Here is a 21622-nt window from a genome sequence, read left to right on the forward strand (position 1 = left end):
CTGCTCACACGAGCTGTTTTCTCCCACCCCCCACCCTTTTCACCCCCCCCCCCAGGACTCACGGGACCTCCCGTTGCACAATCGGGATTTTCTTCTGCTTTTTTCCCCCCCCCGTGACCCCTCCTGGGGACGTTCACCCTTTACCCAAGCCCCAAATTTGAGAAAATTCCCCCAAAACAACCCCGGGTGGGGTCTGACAGCACCGTGGTGCCCCCCCCCAGCAGCCACCTGCACCCCCCCACTCCCCCCTGTGCCCCCCCAGCCCACACCTTGCTGGGGGGGGGGGCAGAGGTGACCCCAATCCTCTCCACCTTGGGACCCCCCCCCAGGGGTTGAGGACCCCCCCCGTGCCCCCCAGCACCCCAATTTGAGGCACCAGGCGAGACCCTGGAGCTGCTGCCCCCCCCCCGAGCTCTGCAGCCCCCCAAAACCCACGGGGCTCCCCCAAACCTTTCTGTGAGGCTGGGGGCACGGCCAGGACCCCCCCCCCCCCCACGCCGAGCTGAGCGCTGACAAAACTCATCCGAAAGCAGAACGGAGCCAAAAAGCAGCCAAAAAAATAAAAAATGGATAAAAAAAAATCCCAGAACCCGACGGGGCTCGGCAGCTGGGTTTAATGAGCAGCTCCACAAAGGGACCTGGGGGGGGGCATGGGGGGGCTGCTTCCAGGGCAGGATGCACGCAGCGGGGAGGGGGGGGTCCTGCAGGCCCCCCCCCTGCTTCATCCAAACCTCTGCAGGTGGAAACGTCGCTCCCGGGGGGGTCAGGAGGGTGCTGGGCCCCTTCCACCCCCACGATTGTTTCGCTCTCTTCCTCTGAGTCGGACCCAAAATCTCAGCCAGGAGCCCAAAGGATCCGAGGGGGGGGGGGGGGCGTGCTCGGTTTGCAGCCCCCCCAGCTGTGAGCCTGGTGCCCCCACCCTCAGAAATTGCCCCCCCCCAGCTTCTCGCAGGATTTGTGGGGTCAGACTGCATTTTTCTTCCCTCCCCACAAAGCACCCGTGGAGAAGCCGGGCTGGGGGGGGCTGGGGGGGACTCCCCTGACACATCCGCAGCCCCCCCCGGCTCTGCCCCAAGCTCCTGAAGCCCCCCCAGGAAAAGCAAAGCGGGTGCCAGGTGCATTTCAATCAAATAAAAGTGTTCCTAAAAGCCAGGAGGGGCCAAGGGACCCCCCCCGGGGCAGAGATCTCCTCGCTGCAGCCGCTTCTTCCCCCGCTGGGGCTGCGGGAAAGGAGCAGGAGAGGAAATTTCTTTTTTTTTTTGGGGGGGTCCCACTGTGGGCTCACCTCGGATCCGCCGCCAGCACCCCGCACTCACCCCGGGTCCTTCTGACTCCCCCCGTGCAACCCTTTAGGGCCGAGGCTGCTTAAAAGGAAAATCCGATGTCAAAACGGGCCCCGGGGGGGCACCGGGGACACCCCACCCTCAGGTTTAACCCCCCCAAAGTCTGGAGAAACCCCCCCCGAGCGGCTGCAGGGCAGCAGCAAACAGTTTCCCAGCAAAAGAGACCCCGGGGAGCCCCCTGAAGAGGGGAGGGGAGGTGTTGAACCCCCCCAGAGCAGCCCGGCGAGCTCTGCTGTGGACGAGGAGGAGCCGAAATCCTTTGGGGGAGCAGAGGGGGGGGGCAGCAGCAGCAGCTCCCCGGGGATTTGGGCGCCGTGTGAGCTCCTTCAGCCCGCCCCGAGCCGCTCTGCCCCTCGGTGACCGCACACCCAGGCCCCACAGCAGCTTTGTGGTGTGCCCCAGCGCCCCCCCAAAACGTCCCCAGGCTGGTTTCGAGCCGGGGAGCCCAACCACGGGGCCCCCAAAATCGGCTACGGCTTCAGCTTGAGCCAGGGGTGCAGGATGGTGAGGATGGAGAGGACGGAGGAGGCGAGGCCGCACAGCCCCACGAAGGCCGGGCTGCTCCGGTACAGCCCCAGCTTGTCCAGGGGGATGAAGAGGTCGCAGGCGTTTTTCAGCAAATCCAGCAGCAGGGGGGGGTTGCTGCGCAGGACGCGGAGCAGCAGCCGCAGCTCCAGCTGCAGCCTCAGCCCCAGCTGCTGGAGCCCGGCCTCGGGGTGGTGCCGTTGCTGCTGCTGCCTCCCCTCGGAGCCTTTCAGCCTCTTCCCGTTGGCCTCGCGATCCATCAGCACCCGCAGCTCGTAGGCGTCCCGGCTCAGGTTGACGATCAGGGCGAAGAGATAGTACCTGCGGGGTGAGGGGGGGGCACAGAGAGAGGAGTTCTCGGCCGTGGGTTCGTGGAGAGGGGGAGGAGGTTGTTAAAATGCCCACCGGGAGGGTGGGAGGGGGGTGGTGTCGCCCAGGTTCTGGTCCCGGCTGTTTTTAGGGGCAGGGAGGGGAGGAAGGCTCGCAGGGAGGGGTGGAATGGGGAGGAATCCTTGTGGGGAGGGATTAAATTGGGAGAAATCCTCGTAGGGAGGGACGAAATGGGGAGGAATCCCTACAGGGAGGGGTGAAACGGGGAGAAACCCTTGTGGGGAGGGATTGAATCGGGAGAAATATTCGTGGGGAGGGACGAAATGGGGAGGAATCCTCATGGGGAGGAGTGAAATGGGGAGGAATATGTGTAGGGAGGGACGAAACGGGGAGAAATCCCCGTGGGGAGGGGCAAAATGGGGAGAAACCCTTGTGGGGAGAGATTGAATTGGGAGAAATCCTCACAGAGAAGGATGAAATGGGGAGGAATCCCCGTGGGGAGGGGTGAAATGGGGAGAAATCCTTGAAGAGGGGGACAAAATGGGGAGGAATCCCTGCAGGGAGGGATCAGATCGAAAGAAATCCTCGCAGAGAAGGATGAAATGGGGAGAAACCCTTGTTGGGAGGAGTGAAATGGGAAGGAATCCCCGTGGGGAGGGATGAAATGGGGAGGAATCCCTGCAGGGAGGGGTAAAATCGAAAGAAATCCTTGCAGGGAGGGATGAAATGGGGAGAAATCCCCGCGGGAAGGGACTGAATCAGGAGAAATCCTCACAGGGCAGGATGAGATGGGGACAAACCCTCACCCGGGGCTCTCAGGGAGGGCTCAAATCCCATCCCGGCACCCGGGGGAGGCCGCGGGGAGGCGGGCAGGCAGCCCCCCAGCCCTCTCCCCTCACCTGAAGGACCTCTGGCTCCACTTCTCCTGATCCACGGCGGGGGCCAAGCCCGCCTTGCCGGCCCAGAGGACGTTGTCGCAGGCCAGGTAGAGGGCCCTGTTGAGGTGGCTGAGGGTGAGGCAGAAGCGCAGCACGGCGTCCGACAGGTGGATGGCTCGCTTGGCCGCCTCCAGCGCCTCGGCCGAGCCCCCCAGGCGCAGCACTGCGGGACGGAGCCCACCCCCGGGGGTTAAAACGGGGGGTCAATGAGGGGTGCGGAGCCCCCAGAGCCCCCTCCCCCAAAAACTCACGTTTTCGGCCCAGGCTGAGGTGTGCTTCCAGCTGCCGGACCCGCGCCAGCAGCTCGGCGCTCGCCCCGTTCCTCCGCAGCGCTGCCCCGGCCAGGGCGCAGCCGTACTGAGCGGCCCTGAAAGAGATGGGGGGGGGTTAGGGGGGGGCTGGGAGCACCGAGGGGGGGTCCGGGATCTGTGGCTGGGGGCCCAGGACCACCAAGAGGGGCTCTGGGACCACTGAGAGGGGCCCTGGGCTGGTGTCAGGGGTCCTGGAACCACCGTGAGGGGCTCTGGGCTGGTGTCAGGGGGGGCAGGACCACCAAAAGGGGCCCTGGGACCACCTGGGCTGGTGTCAGGGGTCTCGGGACCACCAAGAAGTGCCCAGGGACCACCAAGAGGGGCCCTGGGCTGGTGTCGGGGGTCCTGGGACCACCATGAGGGGCTCTGGGCTGGTGTCAGTGGTCCCAGGACCACCAAAAGGGGGCCCAGGACCAGCATCAGGAGCCCAGGAGCACCGTGAGAGGCCCCGGGACCACCAAGAGGGGGCCCAGGAGCGGTGTCAGGGGCCTGGGGCCACCCTGAGGGGCCCCGGGACCACCTCGAGGAGCCCCCGGGGCTGAGCTCGAGGGGTCCCGGACCCCTTCCCCCGCCCCCTCCCCCCCCCCCGAGGGCCCCGCACCTGAGGAGCCGCTCCCGGGCCTGGCTCTGGGCGCTGAAGCGCACCCAGGGCTCCATGGCCGCGCCCCGCCGCCGCCGCCGCCACTTCCGGGAAAGCGACGGGAGCCGCCGAGGGACAAAAAAGAAGGGTCCGCCCCTATTGGTTGATCGCCGGGTGAAAACAGAAGCTGTGATTGGCTCGTTGTGGAGGGCCCCGCCCCCGCCCCGCCGTAAGGCACGGCCATTGGTCGATTTCTCGCTGCCCCGCCCCCTTTCCCCCCGCTCCGTTAGGTTGTTAGGGTTGAGTCCCCGCCCCCTCCTCGGCGCTCCGCGTTTGATTCGCTCCCTCCCCATCGCTCACCGCCCTCCCTGCGCTGCGATTGGTCCGTTCCCCTTCCTCCCTCACTTGTGATTGGTCAACCCCTCCAGCGCTCCCCTGATTGGCTCTCCCTTCATTGCCCCACCCCCTCTTTGCCCCACCTTCCCCCCTTCCTCCTCTCCCCTCCCATTGGCCGCCCACCGCTTTCCTCCCGCCCCCTCCCTGAGGCGATCCGCTCCCCCATTGGCCACCCACCGCTTTCCTCCCGCCCCCTCCCTGAGGCGATCCGCTCCCCCATTGGCCACCCACCGCTTTCCTCCCGCCCCCTCCCTGAGGCGATCCGCTCTCCCATTGGCCGGCGCGGCGCTGAGTGACAGCGGGGGCCCCGTGAGGAGAAGAAGGAGGCGGTGGCGGCCGCCATGGAGTCGGTGCGGGCGCAGCGGCTGCAGCCGGGGGTGGGGACGCTCCGCTCCCTGCGGGCCGGGCTCGCCGGAGCCTCGGCGGGGCCTCCTCCGCCTCCTCCCCCTCCGCTGCCCCCAGCTTTGGGGCTGCAGGGTCCCGCCGCGCTGTCGCAGCCCCCCCCCCAGCCCGGTGCCGGGCCCCCCGCCGTGCTGAGGGAGGCGGTGGAGGCGGTGGTGCGGAGCTTCGCCAAGCACACGCAGGGCTACGGCCGCGGTGAGTGGGAGAAGCCCCCCCCCGGGGGTCTTTGGGAAGCCCCCTCCCTGTTTTTTGCCCCTCACTCCCCGGTTTTTGCCCCCCCGGGGGTCCCTGAGAAGCCCCCCTCTTATTCTTCCCCCCTCACCCCCCATTTTCTGCCCCCCCCCAAGCTCTTTACGCCCCCCCCCCAATTTTTAGATCTCCCCAGGGGTCTTTGGGACCCTCCCCCCCATTTTTTACCCCCAACTCCCCGATTTTTGCCCTTTCAGCCATTCCCTGAGACCCCCTCCCCATATTTTCCCCTCATGCGGGGCCTCTTCAGACCCCCCCCTTATTTTCCATCCCCACAGCATCCCTGAGAAGCCCCCCCTCTATTTTACCCTCCCCTTCCCCTTTTTCCCCTACCCTGTGGTCCTTTTGGGGTCCTTGGGATCCCCCCCTCAATTCCTGACCCCTTTTCCCCCCCCCCCTCCCCATTTTTGGGGTGATTTGGGGGCTTTTTGGAGCTCACCCGCAGGCTGTGCGGTGGGCACAGGACCAAATTCTGCTCTCAGCATCACTTTGGCACCAGGACGGGGAGTTAACAAGAGGAGGGGGCTGAAATATTGGGTTGAAAACCGCCCGTTTTGGTCACTGTGGGCTCTGAACCCGCCCCTGGATGGGGTTTGGTCTCCGAATCCCCCCGGGGGGGATTTTTGTGCCCCTCAGTGGGACAGGGACCGGACTGCGTGGGGCTTCTGCTCATCCCTCGGTGTTATCCCTAGGGATTTTGGGGCAGTTTTCAGTTGAAAACCGCATATTTTGGTGTGCTTAACCAAAAAAAAAACACAAAACACAGCTTGGAAACGTCTGCTGAGGTGAAAAAGGTTCGGAGGGGGGGTGCTGGGGGGGGTTTCTGCACCCCCCTGCCAAATTATTGATGAAGGAAGGAGCTGGAGGTGAATTATTAGCATATATTGAAGTTTTTAACCCATTTTTTTTCCTCTTTTCCCCCCCCCGTCCCCGTTGTTGCCCCCGCAGTGAACGTGGTGGAGGCGCTGCAGGAGTTCTGGCAGATGAAGCAGTCGCGGGGGGCCGAGCTGAGGAACGGGGCGCTGGTGGTCTACGAGATGGTGCCCTCCAGCAGCCCCCCCTACGTCTGCTACGTCACGCTGCCGGGGGGCAGCTGCTTCGGCAGCTTCCAGGTAGGGTTTTTGGGGGAAATTTGCCTGGAAACGGCGCTTCTCTCACTGCGCCGCGTTCCCTGCGTGTGACAGGCTTGGAGCTGTGCAGCGCTGAGCTGTACAAGGTGGTGTTTTGGGAGGAAAAAACAAATAATGACAACTTTTAGATTAATTTTGATATTCAGTCGTCCTTCATGGGGCTGGGCAGGGGGATGCGTTTATAGGGTGGAGCCATAATTCCTCAAACATCTCCGGTTTTGATCCTAAATCTCTTTAAAATACACCAAAACAATCAAGGAAACGCCGCAGCGCCTGGTGTGCGGCCCCTTTCTGGGCAAGTCTGGTTTGAAATCTCCAAAAAAAAAAAAACAGCGAGAGGAGGAGGATCCCGGGGGTTTTAACCCCGTTTTTTCTCTTCTCTCCCCCCCCCAGTTCTGCCCCACCAAAGCCGAGGCGCGGCGGAGCGCCGCCAAGATCGCGCTGATGAACTCGGTGTTCAACGAGCACCCCTCGCGCCGCATCACCGACGAGTTCATCGAGAAGAGCGTCTCCGAGGCGCTGGCCTCCTTCAACGTGAGCTTCGGGCTGGGGAGGGAAACCTCAAATCGTGCCGGGAAACTTCCCCTTTTCCCAAAACCCCAAAATCCCAGAATTTCTAGGTCGGAAGAGACCTCAAAATCATCGGGTCCAACCTCTGACCTAACGCCAACAGTCCCCACTAAACCATATCCCTGAGCTCTGCATCTTTTAAAAAACTTTTTAAACTTTAAAACGTCTTTTAAAAACTTTTTTTTAAGTCTTTTTTTAAAGACCCAACCCTTTTGGTAAAGAATTTTTTCCTAATATCCACCCTAAAACTCCCCTGGCCCAATTTTATCCCATTTTTTTTTTGCAGCTGGGAGCCCTCCGCTTCTGTTTGGGGTCCTGGGTTTTAAGGTTTTAATTTTTTTTGTCCCCCCCGCGTGGCCTTGTGCTCCTCCGGGTGTTTTTATCGAGGGAAGGGGATGTGGGGGGGGGGGGGGGGGATTTTGGGGAGCAGCCCCCGTGCCAAAATTTCCCCCCAATGCAGGGCAACCGTGAGGAGGCTGACAACCCCAACACCGGGATCGGCGCCTTCCGCTTCATGCTGGAGTCCAACAAGGGGAAATCCATGCTGGAGTTCCAGGTACCTCCCACCCCATTTCGCGTTTTGGGGGGAGGGGGGTCAGGTTCATCCTCTAGGGGGGGAAATTTTTGGGGTCCGCGCGTGGGTTTGGCTCTGAGCCGCGCCGTCGAGACCCCAAAAATTTGAATTGCTTTTTAATTCCTGTCGGCGCCGCCTCAATCTCCCCGTTTCGTGGATTTTAATCACTAAAATAATAAATTTAGGAAATGTGGCGTTCAGGGGGGTCTTGTGGAGCCTCGAGGGGCTCCCCAAATCCCAAAATTTCCCCCCTTTTCCCCCCTACAGGAGCTGATGACGGTTTTCCAGCTGCTTCACTGGAACGGCAGCCTGAAGGCCATGCGGGAGCGGCAGTGCTCCCGCCAGGTGAGCGCTCCCCCGCCCCAAAACCCCTTTCGATCCTATTTTTTTTTTGCAATTTCCCCCCTTTTATCATCTTTTTATCACTTTTTCCCCCCCCCCCAGGAGGTGCTGGCCCACTACTCGCACCGCGCCCTGGACGACGACATCCGCAACCAGATGGCCACGGACTGGGTGAACCGGGAGCAGGGCAACCCCGGGGCCCTTTCCCGGGAGCTGGCGGCTACCGAGAGGGAGCTGGAGGAAGCCCGGCTGGCCGGCAAGGAGCTGCGCTTCCACAAGGAGAAAAAAGACATCCTCATGCTGGCCGCCGGGCAACTGGGGGGCGCGCACCCCCCCGGCTGTTAGGGCCCACCCCAAAAACGCCCCCAAAAAACCCACAGAGCCCATAGGGGCACCCATAGGGCACCCCTAGGGCACCCGAAATCTCGTCCCCTTTTGCACATTTTGCGGGGAAACGGAGCCAAAACGGCGCCCTGAAGGTTTTGGGGCTTTTCGGCGCTCGCTTCCGGGCCTGATCCTAAATCGCCGAGCTCCTCCCGCCCCCCCTTTTTTTTATTTTTATGTATTTTTTTAAATTTTTTATCTAAAAGCAGCAGTTTTTGTAACACTAACACTTAACCCTTCCTGGCGGTACGGCCGCGGCGCTGCCTCCGCGAGGCTCCTGCTCCGCGAAGCTGGTTTTTTGCCTTTTTTTTTTCCCCTTTTTCCCTCCGTCTCAACCCAAAAGGGATTTTTGTGGGGTTTTGGGGCCAGCCAGGCGTGAGGAGGAAGAGGAGGAGGAAGGAAAACCGAGAACCGGGAGCTTCTCACTACAGCTTTGCCCTTTCTCTGCTTTTTTCCCCCCAAAAAAAAGGCACGAAGCCCCTCGGGACCGTCCCAACGCCACTCTAGGTCCCCCCCCCCCAGTTTTGTATTCTCGCCCTAAGCGGCCCCTTTTTGGGGTTTTTTTATATAGATATTTTTTTATACGCAGCCTCTTCACGCAGCACCGCCGATGTGTAACGCGTCCATAAACGTGACCCTAAAGCGGCCGGGAGATTTTGGGGTGGTTTTTGTCCGGGCGCGGGGTTTGGGATTTAAGCCCTTGGCACCTCCACGGGACCCCCAGAGGGATTTGGGGGGTTTTTCATGGGATTTGGGGGATTTTTAACGGGATTTGGGTGTTTTTTTTCATGGGGTTTTGGGTTTTTTTCATGGGGTTTTGGGGTTTGTCACAGGGTTTTGGGGGATTTTCATGGGGTTTTAGGGTTTTTGCCCAGCCTTTTTGGGTGAGGACACAGCCGCGCAGTTGACCCCAGCCTCTTTTTTTTTTGGGGTTTTCCTCGCTAAAGCCACATTTGTCCTCATTTAAGTCCAGCTTTTTTTGTTAAGTTCCAGCTTTTTTCTTCAATTCCAGCTTTTTTCTTTAATTCCAGCTTTTCTTCCGCCTGCGAAAACGCTTTCCGGGCTGCAGCCCTGGGGCTGCAGCCAGGCCTGGCCCTCGCCTGTTTTATTTTTGTCTTATTTTTGTCCTTTTTACCTCTTTTTTCCCCTCTGGGGCCCCCTTTGTGTCCTGCCAGGCCCGTCCTGCAGCAGCCGTCTCCCCCTGCCCCCCATTTTGCTGTTTTTTCCCCTTTTTTTCAGCATTTTGGGCAGGCCCCAACCTGCTGCGGGTGGGCCGAGGGCCAGCGGTGCGGACGTGGCTGCGGCGTGCTCGCGGGAGCCCTGTTTCTGGGGGAAATCAACCCAAAAAGAGTTTGGCTTTATCCCCTCCTGGGGGGGGCCGTGAGGGTTGGGGGGCCACCATCGCGTCCCCAGGCCAGTTGGGGGGGCAGGGGAGGGGTCAGAGGTGACATTTTGGGGGCGCTGGGGGGGGATTTGGGGCAGCGGGGGGGTGCCACCCTCTGCCCCCCCCTCCCGGGTTTAGGGGTAACGGCCCCAAAATGGGGGGGACAGTCCCTGACCCTCCCAACATGGCGGCCGGGGCGGGACGACCCGCGCCGACCTCCCCAAGATGGCGCCTCCCCCCGCAAGATGGAAGTGCCCTCCCCAACATGGCGGCGCCCTTCCCAAGATGGCGACACCCATTCCAACATGGCAGTGCCCTCCCCAACATGGCGGCGCCCTCCCCAAGATGGCGCCACCCCTCCCAACATGGCGGTGCCCTCCCCAACATGGCGGCGCCCTGCGGCCGCGGCGCTCCGGAGCTCCGCTTCCGGCGCTCTTCCCGTCGTGCACCGCGGCGGCGGCGGCGGCGGGGCGGAAGGCGGCAAGATGGCGGACGTGCTGGACCTGCATGAGGCGGGCGGGGAGGACTTCGCCATGGACGAGGATGGCGACGGTGGGGGCGGCTCGGGGCAGGGCCCCGCCCGCTGCTGCCTCCCCTCGGGGCCGGCCGGGGGCGGTGGGGGGGGGGTCTGGGGGGCGCCACCCGGCCCGGGCTGTGGTGGTGGGGCCCGTTCGGGGCCTGCTCGGGGCTCTCCGGGTCCCGGTTTCGGCCCCGCGGGGCTCGGCCGCTGCTGCCGGGCCTGGGACCGGTCCCGGTCCTGATCCCGATCCTGGGCCCAGTCCTGATCCCGGCCCTGATCCTGGTCCCGGTCCCGGTCCCGGTCCTGGTCCCGGTCCAGATCCCGGTCCTGGATCTGGTCTCAATCCTAATCCCGGTCCCGGTCCCAGACCTGGTCCCAGTCCCGATCCTGATCCTGATCCCGGTCCCTGTCCCGGTCCTGGCCCTGATCCTGGTCCCGGACCTGGTCCCAGATCTGATCCCGGTACCGATCCTGGTTGCGGTCCCGGTCCTGGTCCCAGTCCTGATCCTGGTCCCAGTCCTAGTCCTGGTCCTGGACCTGGTCTCAATCCTAATCCCGGTTCCTGGCCCTGATCCTGGACCTGGTCCCAGTCCTGATCCTGGTTGCGGTCCTGGTCCTGATCCTGATCCTGATCCCAGTCCCAGTCCCGGTCCCAGACCTGGTCGTGTTCCCGGTCCCTGGCCCTGATCCTGGTCCTGATCCTGGACCTGGTCCCAGTCCTGATCCCAGTCCAGTCCTGATCCCGATCCCAGTCCCAATCCTGATCCCGATCCCGCTCCTGATCCCAGTCTCAATCCTGCTCCCACTCCCGGTCCCACCCCCCAACGCCTCAACCACTTCCCCCGTGTCCCCCCCTCCCCATTGTCCCCCCCCCGGTCCCGCGGTGACAGCCCCGTCCCTCACCCCCCCTGTCCCCGCAGAGAGCATCCACAAGCTGAAGGAGAAGGCCAAGAAGCGCAAGGGACGCGGCTTCGGCTCAGGTGAGCCCCAGCAGCCTCCCACTTTCCCCTTCCCTCCCCCCCCAGCCTCAATTTTGGGGCTGTTTCAAGGCTTTTTGGTGCGTTCGGTGCTGGCGCAGCGCTCCCCAATTATTTTTTTTTCTCTCCTTTTCCCCAGAGGAGGGCTCCCGGGCCCGCGTGCGCGAGGACTACGACAGCGTGGAGCAGGACGGCGACGAGCCGGGCCCACAGAGGTGTGAGTACCGGGACTGGGGGGCTCGGGGGGGGCTTGGGGGGGGCTCGGGGGGGGCTCGGGGGGGCTTGGAGCCCTTCCCCACCCTGCTGGGCTTCACCTCACGCCCCCAGCGTTGCCCAAAACCCCACTCCCATCCCCGTTCTCCCCGTTCCCATCCCCTCAGGGCTTCCCAGCTGGATTTTTTTGGTATTTTTTTCATTGGGATGTGCCCCCCACCCCCGGTAATTTTTTTTTCCCCCCCCGGTGCAGCGGTTGAGGGCTGGATCCTCTTCGTCACGGGCGTCCACGAGGAGGCGACGGAGGAGGACATCCACGACAAATTCGCCGAGTACGGGGAGATCAAAAACATCCACCTCAACCTCGACAGGCGCACGGGGTACCTGAAGGTAGGCGCCGCCACGCCTCCTCCCCCTTCCCTAACCCCCCCCCAATCAATTTTGGGGGGGAGGGGGATTTGATTTCCCCCCCCACCCTCAATTTTGGGCTCCCCCCCCGCCCGCAGGGCTACACCCTGGTGGAGTACGAGACCTACAAGGAGGCGCAGGCGGCCATGGAGGGGCTGAACGGGCAGGAGCTGATGGGGCAGCCCATCAGCGTGGACTGGTGCTTCGTCAGGGGCCCCCCCAAAGGAAAAAGAAGGTGAGGGGGCTCCGTGGCGGGACCAAAACCGGTTTTTTTTTCCCCAAAAATTCCTCCCCACCCCGGTGAAGTTTCACTGGGCTCAGTTGTGCTGCTGGGGGGGAGCCCCAGGAGGTGGGCGAAGACCCCCGGGACATTGGGGGGAGGGAATCAGGTCCCTGGGGGCAGATTCTTCTCATGGGGGGGGCAAAATAAATCCCCCCCCAGGGCTGAGAGGGGCCCTGAGCCTTCGCCTCTCTTCCAGGGGCGGCCGCCGACGGAGCAGGAGCCCGGACAGGAGGCGCCGGTGATGGATCCCAGTCGCCGCCCAGCGTCTTACTGGGAGGGAACTGGGAGGCTGTGGGAGGGGCGGGGGGGGGGGTTTGGGACCGGGTGTTTGAGGCGGGGCCGCCCGGTGCCCCGAGCAGCTCCCCGGGGGGTTTCCTCCACACGTTTTGTGGTGGCCGCAGCCCCCCGGTGCTCAGTTTCTTACCAAACCCACGAGGGTTTTTTTTGTGTGTTTTTTTTTTTGTCTTTTTTTTCTTTTTTTTTTTTTATTAACAATTCTCGGTTGTTTCATTTCGGGAAGCCCGAGCGTCCGGGCCGCTCTTTTTTGGGAGAGAAATTTTCTAATCCCCCGATGAACGTTCCTGAAACCTCCCGAAGGGGGTTCCTGCCCCTGCCGGCTCCGTTCGCTCGCGGCCTTTGGAGCGACTCCTCTTTTCCGTACGATTCTCTCGTTAATTGTTCTTAATTAAACATCCTCGGAAGCTGTGGCTGAGCCGTTTCCTTTCCTCGCCTCCTCGCTGAGGTTTCCTTTGCCCAAAATCCGCTGATGGCATCAAGGCGTCGCCGCCGGCGGAGCAAGCTGGGTTCTTGTGCAAGCATTTGGGGAAAAATTCGCTTTATTTCGCTCCCCGTGTACCTTTGCTCCGTTGCCGTTGCCTCCTCCCCGCGTTTTTGGCTGTGTACACGTCGGGTTTTATTATTTTACCCCCCCAAGGAGCTCCTGGAAGGAATTTCTGCCCCAGAACTCTTTCTTTTGGCGCTCCTCACACCCCTGTCCCAACCCCTCAGTGCTGCTCCCCCCTCGGCCGCCGCGGGGCTGGACGGAAAACCCAACCGGGGGGGCGCCCGCGCCGTCCCCACCCCACCCCACGAGGGGAAAAAATACCCGTGGAGCCCCCCCAGACCTGAAAAAAGCCCCCGCTGAGAAAAGACCCCGAGGTTATCGCCGGTGCCACCCCTCACATGAAGCTCTCCACCGTCCGCCGGCGGCACAGCTCGCACCTCCGACCCAGCGCCCCCAGCTCGTGGCTCTCGGTGCCCCCCAAACTGCTCCCGGCGCCCCCCAAACTGCTCCCGGCCCCCCCCAAACTGCTCCCGGCGCCCCCCAAACTGCTCCCGGCCCCCCCCAAACTGCTCCCGGCCCCCCCCAAACTGCTCCCGGCCCTCCCGGCCGCGGTGGAGCCTCGGAAGGAGCCGGTGGTGAGCGCCGCCTCCCCCCCGTCCTGCTCCTGCCGCCGGCGGCCGCAGCGGCAGGCGCGCCGCAGCTCCCTGCGGAAATGCACGGTGAAGAGCCCGTAAACCAGCGGGTCCAGGCAGGTGTTGAAGAGGCCGAAGAGGAAGAGGATGTGGCTGAGGGCCGGCGGCACCTTCTGGCGGGTCAACATCTCCGGGGAGAACCAGTACCAGAGGCCCAGCAGGTAGTAGGGGGTCCAGCAGACGATGAAGGTCAGCACGATGGCGATGGACATGCGCAGCGTGCGCATCCGAGCCCGGGGGATGTTGTTGTAGGAGCGCCGGAGCTGGAAATCCCGGGAGGAGGCTGCGGGGAGGAAAAAAAGAGCCAAAAAAAGGAGGGGGGGCGATTTTTAGGGTTAATTAATGGTTGGGGAGATGGGGAGGAGCTGAAGGGACGGAGGGTTTGGGGATGCTGAAGATGGGAAGGTGATGGGAAGATGAACGAGGAGGAGAAAGGACGGGGTGATACCGAGGAGAAAATGGAAAAGGGAATAAAAAGAGGGAAAAAAAAGGTGGTGGCGGAGCCCCCGCGCTCACCGCCGGCCTCCTTCATCCTGCCCGAGATGGCGGCGAGGATGCGGCCGTAGCAGAGCACCATGACGAGCAGCGGCAGCAGGAAGAGGCAGGCGAAGGTGAACATGTTGTAGAGCGTCTCCTGCCAGTGCGCCCCGAAGCTGCCCACGGTGGCGCACTGCACGAAGCGCCGCGGCCGCGAGCGGCTCACCGTGTGGAAGACGAAGGCCTGCGGGTAGGATCAGGGGGGGGGGGGACACGGGGCCGTCAGCAGCCTTCCTCCCTCACCCTCATCCTCATCCTCCTCATCCTCGCTGCCCCCAAAATCCTCGCCCACCTGCGGCAAAGCCAGCAGGGCGCTGAGCCCCCAGGCGGCGCCCAGCAGCGCCTTGTTCCTCCTCTCGGCTCCCCCCACGGCCAAGGGGGTGACGATGGCGGCGTGGCGGTCCAGGGCGATGACGACGGTGACGAAGGCCGAGGCGTACATGGCGGCCAGCTTGAGGAACATCAGCCCCCGGCACGCCGCCTCGCCCCCGTACCACTGCACCGTGGCGTTCCAGGCGGCGTCCAAGGGCATCACCACCACCGTCACCAACAGGTCGGCGGCCGCCAGGTTGGCCATCAGCAAACGGACCCGGGGTGGGGGGCGCCGGCGGGGGGCTCGGGCGGCCGCCCAAAGCACGGCCCCGTTGCAGCAAGCCGAGGAGAGGAAGAGGAGGCAGGTGAGAGCCACCCGCACCTTGGCGGCGGTGGAGAAGGTGGGCAGAGGGGGGGGCTCCTCACTGCCCCCCTCCCCGCAGCTCCGGTTGCCCCCCGTGGCGTTCATGCCGGGGGCTGGGATGGGGGTGGGAGGTGGGGGCCGCGCTGGGGATGAGCCCCCCGGGATGGGGGGGGAGTGGTGGTGTGGGGGGGGGGGTGGGGGGGTGCTGAGCATCCTCAGGGCTCCTGGGGGGGCTCCTTGGGGGGCTCCTTGGGGGGCTCCTGTTCCGCTGCCTCGAGCTGCGTCGGGGCTCAGCCCCCGGGGGGACCCCGAGTGACGGAGCCCACCCAGGACCTGGGGGTGCGGGTGCATAAAGGAGCCGGGCACCCACGGGCTCTGGGGGCACCCAGGGGTGCTGCAGCTCACCCCAAGGAGCCCTCCGGGTGCAGCAGGGTGGGGGGGGGCCCCCAGCCCGCTGGCATCACCTCCTCTCAGTGGGCGTCCTTCGTCCTCCTTCCTCCTCCTCCTCCTCGGCCACCGCGGGGACCCTGCAGGGGGTGGGGGAACCCCCCTGGTCACCCCGGGGCAGGGCAGGGGGTCCCAACAGCAGGGGGGGGGGGGCTGTGGCTGCTGCCACCCCTGTCCCACACCCCCAGGGTGCAGCCCCCCCCCAGCCTCCCCCCAGTGCTGCTCCCCCTCGGGTCCGTCTGTCCCTGGGTCCCCAGCAGTGTCCCCAGGGTGCTGTCACCCACCCCGCTGCCAGCTCTGCCCCCAGCAGTGACCCATGACGGTGCCCCCCCAGCCCCAGCAGTGTCCCCCCAGCCCCGGCAGTGTCCCCAGAGCCCCAGAAGTGCCCCATGACGGTGTCCCCAGAGCCCCCCAGCAGTGTCCCCAGAGCTCCATCGGTGCCCCATGGTGATGTCCCCAGCCTCAGCAGTGCCTCCAGCCCCCCAGCAGTGTCCTCAGAGTCCCAGAAGTGTCCCCAATAGCCCCAGCAGCGCCCTGTGATGATGTCCCCAGCCCCAGCAGTGTCCCCCCAGACTCAGCAGTGTCCCCAGAGCCCCAGCAGTGTCCCCAGCCCCAGCAGCATCCCAGTAGCTCCAGCAGTGCCCCATGGTGATGTCCCCAGCCCCAGCAGTGCCTCCAGAGCCCCAGCAGTGTCCCCAGAGCTCCAGCAGTACCCCGTGGTGACATCCTCAGCCCCAGAAGTGCCCCCCCAGCCCCAGCAGTGTCCCAGTAGCCCCAGCAGCATCCCAATAGCTCCAGTAGTATCCCGTGGTACTGTCCCCAGAGCCCCAGCAGTTCCCCGTGGCAGTGTCCCCCCAGCCCCAGCAGTGTCCCCAGAGCTCCAGAAGTGCCCCATGGTGATGTCCCCAGCCTCAGCAGTGCCTCCAGAGCCCCAGCCGTGTCCCAGTAGCCCCAGCAGCATCCCAGTAGCCCCAGTAGTGCCCCGTGGTGCTGTCCCCATAGCCCCGGCATCGCCCCCAGCCCACCCCGCTGCGGTACCGCTCTGCAGTGCTGCCGCAGCCCCGGTGCCGCCAGCGCCCGGCTCAGCCCAGCCTCCCGCTGCGGGCAGGGCCGGCCTCAGCCCCAACCTCAGCCTCACCGGGAGGCCGCGGGCTCCTCACACCCCCACACAGCCCTGGGGGGGGGGGCTGCACCCCCACCCCAAATCCCCCCTGGGGTTGGGGTCCCCGCTGGGGGTCCCGGCTGACCCCTGCCTCCCCCTGGCACCGTCGCGGCTGGAGCTGAGCCGAGCCCACCCGTGGGGCTGCCGTGACCCCATGGGGGTCTGGGGGGGGGGCAGCAACCCCTCGTGTTTATAGGGGCAGGGAACCCCCCCCACACCCCAAACATCCCCCTGAGGGTCCTTACACAGCCCCTGCCCAGGGGTGCGGGCACCCAGAGGTGCAGGAATTGGGCACCCAGGCACCCCAACACCCCTTCTGCTGCCCCCCCACCCCCCCGCCCCCCGCAGCCCCCTTAGGAGGGCACCTCTGGGCAGGGGCCGGGTGCCCCCTGGGGGGCTCAGGGTGAACCCCAACCAACCCCATCCCCCCCCCCGACCCCAAAAAATCACACCCGGGCTGAGCCGTGCCAGGCCTTTATTCATGGGGGTGCTGACAGCGTGGCCCCATCCCCATCCCCGCTCCCCCCTGGGACCCCCCCCCAGCACGCAGGGGGCGTCCCCGTGGCCAAAAACCAGGGGGGAGACCCCCCCCCAGGGGAAGGGGCTGTCCTGGGGCACGGGCGTCCCGTGGCCGTTATTGCTCAGCGCGCCCGGCCCCGAGCAGCGTGTGGCCAGCGGGGACCCCCCCCAAAAAATGCTGGACCTAAAAAGGGGGGGGGGGAAGCAGGAGGTGGGGTCCGGTTGTTGGATGCTGCCGTGGAGATCCAAGGGGAGAAGCGGTGCTGGGGGGGGGGGAGAGGAAGGAGCGGGATGAAGATGAAGATGAAGATGCGGGGGAGCCGGGGGGGTGCCAGCTCCTGCTGAACGTGCAAAGGTTCTGCCAGCGGCAGCAAGGGAAGAGTTTTTTGGGGTCCCCCCCGCAGCCGTCAGTAGGCTTCAGAGTGAACGTTGCCAGCAGCCAGCCCGGGGAGCCCCCCACGGGTGCCGGTGCCATGGGGGGGTCTCCGCTGCCCCGGCAGGCTCACGGCCACCACGGCGAGAGGCCGGCAGCCCACGAGCAGGGTCCCTTCATGGGGTGTCCCCACGGCAGCCGGGACCAGGACCGGGACCGGGAATGGGACTGGGACCCCCTCCGGGCTGTCACATGTGGGCAGGGGAAGGGGACGCTGCGGGCATGGCTCCGGGGGGGCCGTGGGGCCCCTTAGGTGCCCGGCTCCAGGCTGAGGGCGCTCTGGAAGTTGGCCAGGAGCCGCATCTCCTCCGTCTGCATCGAGTGGCGGCGCAGCAGCTTGCGGCGCCCCTTGGGCGAACCGGGAACCGGGAGCCCTCGGGGGCCGGGGGGGTGCGGGCCGGCGTGCAGGGGGGGCAAGAAACCGGCGCGCCCCGAAGCCAGGGGCTCCAGCAGGAGGGTGCCGGAGCCGCGGCGCTCCAACAAACCGGGAGCGCGGCGCCGGGCACCGGGGGGGGACTCGGGGGTCGGCAGCGGCATGGCCGAGGCCGCGCAGCGCCGCCCGCGCCCCGGCGAGGGGGGTGGCGAAGGGGGCCAGGGGCAACCCTCGGGGTCGGGGGGCTCGCGGCGCCCCGCTTTGACCCGCGCTGCTTCGGGGGCCGTGTTGCGCCGCGCCAGGGGCTGGGGGCAAGCCGGGGGCACCCGCTCGGCCCAAGCCGCCCCCGCCAACCCCGCGGCCTCCCTGCCCTCGACGCTGTGACGCCGGGGCCGCGTGCCGAGGCTCAGCCCCTCCAACCCCGGTGCCAAACGCTCCGGGGGGACCCGCGCCGCCTCCACCCCCGGGGCCACCAACCCCCAGGGCTCCGAGTTGAGGCGTTTGAGCGGCCGGCCCCGGGCGCGGGGGGGCTCCGGCACGGTGGCGGCGGTGGCGGCAACCGGCGGTGGCGGCGGTGGGAAGCGGAAGACGTCGCGCTCCTCCTCCTTCTCGCTGCCCGCCGGCGAGGCCGCCGTGCGCACCTCGATGTCGGAGGGGGACATGCAGAGCGCCGGCGAGCGCTTCTCCTCCAGCCCCGGCGAGGGGGGCGAGTTGAGGTACTGCCGCGTGGTTTTGGTGCCCGAGGGCGAGGTGTCGCTGGTGATGATGATCACCTCCTTGCCCTGCGCCTTGCAGGCGTCCAGCAGCGCCTGCAGCGTCTCCCGGTCGCCCCGGTTGATGGCGTAAACCAGAGCGGAGGCACCGGCGTAATCGCGGGCGCTGGGGTCGGCGCCGTGGGCCAGCAGCACGGCGGCCACGGCGGCCCCGGCGCGCTCGGCGCAGGCGTGCATCAAGGCCGTCTTGCCCGTTTTGTCGGGGATGTTGGGGTCGGCGCCGTTCTCCAGGAGGTACCGAACCATTCGGGGCTGTTCCATGGGGTCGGCGTAACGCGCCCGGCACGCGGCCATCAGCGGCGTCTGCCCGGCGGCGTTGCCCTCGTTGATGTAGGCTCCCCCTTCCAGCAGCAGCCGGGTGAGACGAAATTTACCCTGGGCCACGGCTCGCAGCAGGGCCGAGCCGTCCGCGGGCAGCATGGCCAAACCGGGGGGCGCCGCGGGCCCCGGGGGGCGCCGCACGGGGCTGGGCATGGCACGCTCAAGGCCACCGGGACGGCGCGCGGCGGTGCCGAGGAGCCCGGAGCCGCATCGCCCGCTCAGGGCAGGGGGGACGCGGCGGGGTCGGGGTGGTCCTGGAGCATCGCTCGCTCGGGGTGGGGGGACGCGGGGTGAGGCGTTCGCAGGGCGTCAGGGGGACGCGGGGCCGGGACGTGGCGTGGCCCTGGGGGGGGACAGGAGGGGGGGTGCGTTGAGCGCCGCACGTGGGAGCCCCCCCGGTCCCTCCCCGGCTCCCTGCCTCAGTTTCCCCAGCTGCTGTGGGTGATGCCCCCCTCCCGTGATCCCCCCCCCAGGGCCGTGGGGCTGCTCAGGCTTTGGGGGGGGCACTGGTGGGGTCCACAGAGGGTCCACGCGCTGCCCCCGGTGCCGTCGCCTTGGGGCTGTGCCCGCCCCCCCGCGCGGTGCCCCCAGCCCCAAATCCCCAGGGCCCCCTTCCTCCCCCCTCCTTCCCTTCCCCTCTACCCCCCCCCCCAGGCCCCCACCTGCAGCCCCATAGCCCCCAAATCCCCCGTCCCCCTTCCTGCACCCCCCTCCTTGTGCTCCGTATCCCCCCGTGCCCCCCTCCAGCCCTGTCCAACCCCCCCATCCCCTCCCCGTACCCCCAATCGCCCCCATCCCCTTAATCCCCCCCAATCCCCTCCCCGCACCCCCAATCCCCCCCCATCCCCTCCCTGTACCCCCCAATCCCTTGCCCGTGCGCCCCCCCTTCCCGCATCCCCTTGCCTGCCCGGTTCCCATGGTTACTGCAGCTCATCCTCAGCTCTCTGGCCAGCCAGGAAAATGGGGAAGAAACCCAAAAACCATCCCCCCCCCCTTTATTTTCCCCCCCCCCCAACATTTTCAAGCCTGGCTGCCGCGGCCCCCCCCCAACAAGACGCCGAGCCCAGGCCTGGTGCTTAGGGGCTGCACAATCCCAGCCATTTTGGGGGGGGGGAGAGGGGGGGAGACCCCTTCCCACCCCCCCCAAAAAAAAAAATAAAAGCCCCCTCCCCATCCCTCCATCCCTGCCTTTCTCTGTTACCGTGGTAACCGGAGCGTGGCCCCCCCCAGCGCCGTGGGGGGGTCCCCGGGGTGGGGGCGATGGAGGCACCGGAGCCGTCTCCCGGTGGCCGCCATCCCGGCCGGCCGCGGGTTTAGCGAGGGGGAAGGAGGCTGGGGGGGTTATTTGGAGGGTTTATCCCCCCCCACACACCCCATACACCCCCCCCCCCCACCCCATCAGCTCTCCCCGCAGCCCTATTTTTGGCAGCTCCTGGCGCGGGGAGGGCTGCTTGGGGATGAATCACCCGGCGGCGGCGGAGCCAGCGCCGAACCCGCTGCGCCCCAGCGGCGCGGGGGTGCGACGGGAAAGGGGCGATGGGGGCCGACGTTTTGGGGTTGGGGGGCACGAGGCAGTGGGGTTTGGGGCTGGGGGGCAGCGGGGTCATGGGGGAGAGTGATGAAGGGCTGTGGGGTGTGGGGCTGGGGGGCTGGGGGCTGTGGGGTGGGAGGTTGGGGGGCAGCAGGGGGTGGGTTGGGGGCTGGGGGGTTGTAGGGTGGGGATATGGGGTGGTGGGCACGGGGATGTGGGTGAGCAGGGCTGGGTGCAGCAGTGCTGTGGGGTTGAGGTGCCCCGGGGCTGTGGGGCAGCTGGGGGGGCACCACGGGGCTGGGGTGTTGGGGCAGGAGCCCCCCCCACCCCTTCTGCCCGCTCCTCTTCCCATTAATGTCTTCAGCCTGGTCTCTGGCCCTACAGCCAGACACTACTGAGGTGTCCTTCGTCCCTGTCCCGTCCCGTCCCATCCCATCCCATCCCATCCCATCCCGTCCCATCCCGTCCCAGTCTCCATTCCATCCTGTCCCATTGCATCCCCACCCCAATCCCAATCCCACCCCCATTCACCCCATCCCCATCCCATTCACCCCATCCCACCCCCCCATTCATCCCATCCCATCCCATCCCATCCCATCCCATCCCAATCCTAATCCCAATCCCACCCCATTCACCCCATCCCCATTCATTTTATCCCCGCCCCATTCACCCCATCCCACCCCCCCATTAATCCTATCCCATCCCAATCCCAATCCCAATCCCCATCCTCATCCCACTCCCATTCACCCCATCCCCCCCAATCCCCCCAGTCCCCCCCATCACTCCCCAATCCCCCCCAATCCCACCCCCATTCACCCCATCCCCATTCACCCTATTCCTGCCCCATTCACCCCATCCCACCCCCCATTCATCCTATCCCATCCCATCCCAATCCCAATCCCAACCCCAATCCCATTCACCCCATCCCCCCCAATCCCCCCAGTCCCCCCCCATTTACCCCATTTACCCCATTCCCCCCCCCCTTTCCCCTCCCCATTCATCCCCTCCCTGCCCCATTCATCTCCCCTCGCCCCGCCCCTTTCCCCGCCCCCTTTTCCCTCTCCGCCTTCTGATTGGCTCCGCCTCCCACCAATCAGCGCGGCCCTCGCCCTTCCGTACTCCCCCCTCCCACCCCGGCCGCGCGTAGCGCCGCGGCGCATGCGCAGTGCAGGTACGGGGCCGAGCTGGGACCCGGGGGGGGCGCACCGGGACCGGCACCGGGGGGGGGGCTCGGGGGGGGCCCGGGGGGGGCTGAGCCTCGGGGGGAGCGGCCCCGGGGCCATGAGGGGGTCCCCGCCCCCCCCCCAGCCCTGCTGTGTCCCTTAGGGGGGCCCCATCCCTTTCCCCCCCCCCGCCATGTGCCTGTTTAGGGCCCCCCCGTGTCCTTTAGGGCCCCCCCCCCCCGTATCCCCTTAGGGGTGCCCCGTCCCATTGCCCCCCCATGTCCCTTTAGGGCCCTCCCCTATCCCTTTATGGGTGCCCCCCCATCCTTTTTTAGGGGTTCCCTTTTTAGGG

The 21622-nt window shown here is 65.9% G+C and overlaps 5 protein-coding genes across 5 annotated transcripts; 2 read left to right on the forward strand and 3 right to left on the reverse strand.

Annotated features, from left to right (window-relative positions):
* Nucleotides 1-571: 571 nt before the first annotated feature.
* PEX11B (peroxisomal biogenesis factor 11 beta) lies at nucleotides 572-4177 on the reverse strand. The gene is made up of 4 exons (XM_068662933.1): nucleotides 4049-4177; nucleotides 3388-3503; nucleotides 3098-3299; nucleotides 572-2189 (listed from the first exon to the last, which is right to left on the reverse strand). The coding sequence occupies exons 1-4, from the start codon at nucleotides 4102-4104 to the stop codon at nucleotides 1814-1816; spliced, it is 750 nt and encodes a 249-aa protein (XP_068519034.1). The 5' UTR covers nucleotides 4105-4177; the 3' UTR covers nucleotides 572-1813.
* Nucleotides 4178-4707: 530 nt separating this feature from the next.
* LIX1L (limb and CNS expressed 1 like) lies at nucleotides 4708-8721 on the forward strand. The gene is made up of 6 exons (XM_068662949.1): nucleotides 4708-5020; nucleotides 6023-6186; nucleotides 6598-6738; nucleotides 7235-7330; nucleotides 7616-7693; nucleotides 7793-8721. The coding sequence occupies exons 1-6, from the start codon at nucleotides 4765-4767 to the stop codon at nucleotides 8033-8035; spliced, it is 978 nt and encodes a 325-aa protein (XP_068519050.1). The 5' UTR covers nucleotides 4708-4764; the 3' UTR covers nucleotides 8036-8721.
* A 1152-nt stretch (nucleotides 8722-9873) lies between these two features.
* On the forward strand, nucleotides 9874-12566 carry RBM8A (RNA binding motif protein 8A). The gene is made up of 6 exons (XM_068663069.1): nucleotides 9874-10010; nucleotides 10899-10958; nucleotides 11095-11172; nucleotides 11422-11558; nucleotides 11675-11811; nucleotides 12056-12566. Exons 1-6 carry the CDS (start codon nucleotides 9944-9946, stop codon nucleotides 12099-12101), a joined length of 525 nt encoding a protein of 174 aa, XP_068519170.1. The 5' UTR covers nucleotides 9874-9943; the 3' UTR covers nucleotides 12102-12566.
* Nucleotides 12567-13037: 471 nt separating this feature from the next.
* Nucleotides 13038-14680, reverse strand: LOC137845417 (gonadotropin-releasing hormone II receptor-like). Its single transcript, XM_068662578.1, has 3 exons — nucleotides 14165-14680; nucleotides 13852-14056; nucleotides 13038-13618 (listed from the first exon to the last, which is right to left on the reverse strand). Exons 1-3 carry the CDS (start codon nucleotides 14651-14653, stop codon nucleotides 13038-13040), a joined length of 1275 nt encoding a protein of 424 aa, XP_068518679.1. The 5' UTR covers nucleotides 14654-14680.
* A 1935-nt stretch (nucleotides 14681-16615) lies between these two features.
* On the reverse strand, nucleotides 16616-20146 carry ANKRD34A (ankyrin repeat domain 34A). The gene is made up of 2 exons (XM_068662956.1): nucleotides 19778-20146; nucleotides 16616-18919 (listed from the first exon to the last, which is right to left on the reverse strand). Exon 2 carries the CDS (start codon nucleotides 18727-18729, stop codon nucleotides 17359-17361), a length of 1371 nt encoding a protein of 456 aa, XP_068519057.1. The 5' UTR covers nucleotides 18730-18919; nucleotides 19778-20146; the 3' UTR covers nucleotides 16616-17358.
* Nucleotides 20147-21622: the final 1476 nt, after the last annotated feature.

The sequence above is a fragment of the Anas acuta genome, chromosome 28 (genome assembly GCF_963932015.1).
Source record: "Anas acuta chromosome 28, bAnaAcu1.1, whole genome shotgun sequence".
Taxonomy (NCBI): Eukaryota; Metazoa; Chordata; class Aves; order Anseriformes; family Anatidae; genus Anas; species Anas acuta.

Bases quoted from the DNA above. Each gene is read 5' to 3' on its own strand.
- RBM8A (XM_068663069.1), top strand. From the start codon at position 9,944: ATGGCGGACGTGCTGGACCTGCATGAGGCGGGCGGGGAGGACTTCGCC. The intron at 10,011-10,898 runs GTGGGGGCGGCT...CTGTCCCCGCAG, and splicing joins CATGGACGAGGATGGCGACG to AGAGCATCCACAAGCTGAAG. The intron at 10,959-11,094 runs GTGAGCCCCAGC...CCTTTTCCCCAG, and splicing joins GGGACGCGGCTTCGGCTCAG to AGGAGGGCTCCCGGGCCCGC.
- LOC137845417 (XM_068662578.1), bottom strand. From the start codon at position 14,653: ATGAACGCCACGGGGGGCAACCGGAGCTGCGGGGAGGGGGGCAGTGAG. The intron at 14,057-14,164 runs GTGGGCGAGGAT...TCCTACCCGCAG, and splicing joins CCCTGCTGGCTTTGCCGCAG to GCCTTCGTCTTCCACACGGT. The intron at 13,619-13,851 runs GTGAGCGCGGGG...TCCTCCCCGCAG, and splicing joins CAGGATGAAGGAGGCCGGCG to CCTCCTCCCGGGATTTCCAG.
- PEX11B (XM_068662933.1), bottom strand. From the start codon at position 4,104: ATGGAGCCCTGGGTGCGCTTCAGCGCCCAGAGCCAGGCCCGGGAGCGG. The intron at 3,504-4,048 runs GTGCGGGGCCCT...CATCTCTTTCAG, and splicing joins GCCCGGGAGCGGCTCCTCAG to GGCCGCTCAGTACGGCTGCG. The intron at 3,300-3,387 runs GTGAGTTTTTGG...TCCGTCCCGCAG, and splicing joins CCTCAGCCTGGGCCGAAAAC to TGCTGCGCCTGGGGGGCTCG.
- ANKRD34A (XM_068662956.1), bottom strand. From the start codon at position 18,729: ATGCCCAGCCCCGTGCGGCGCCCCCCGGGGCCCGCGGCGCCCCCCGGT.
- LIX1L (XM_068662949.1), top strand. From the start codon at position 4,765: ATGGAGTCGGTGCGGGCGCAGCGGCTGCAGCCGGGGGTGGGGACGCTC. The intron at 6,187-6,597 runs GTAGGGTTTTTG...TCCCCCCCCCAG, and splicing joins GCTGCTTCGGCAGCTTCCAG to TTCTGCCCCACCAAAGCCGA. The intron at 7,331-7,615 runs GTACCTCCCACC...TCCCCCCTACAG, and splicing joins AATCCATGCTGGAGTTCCAG to GAGCTGATGACGGTTTTCCA.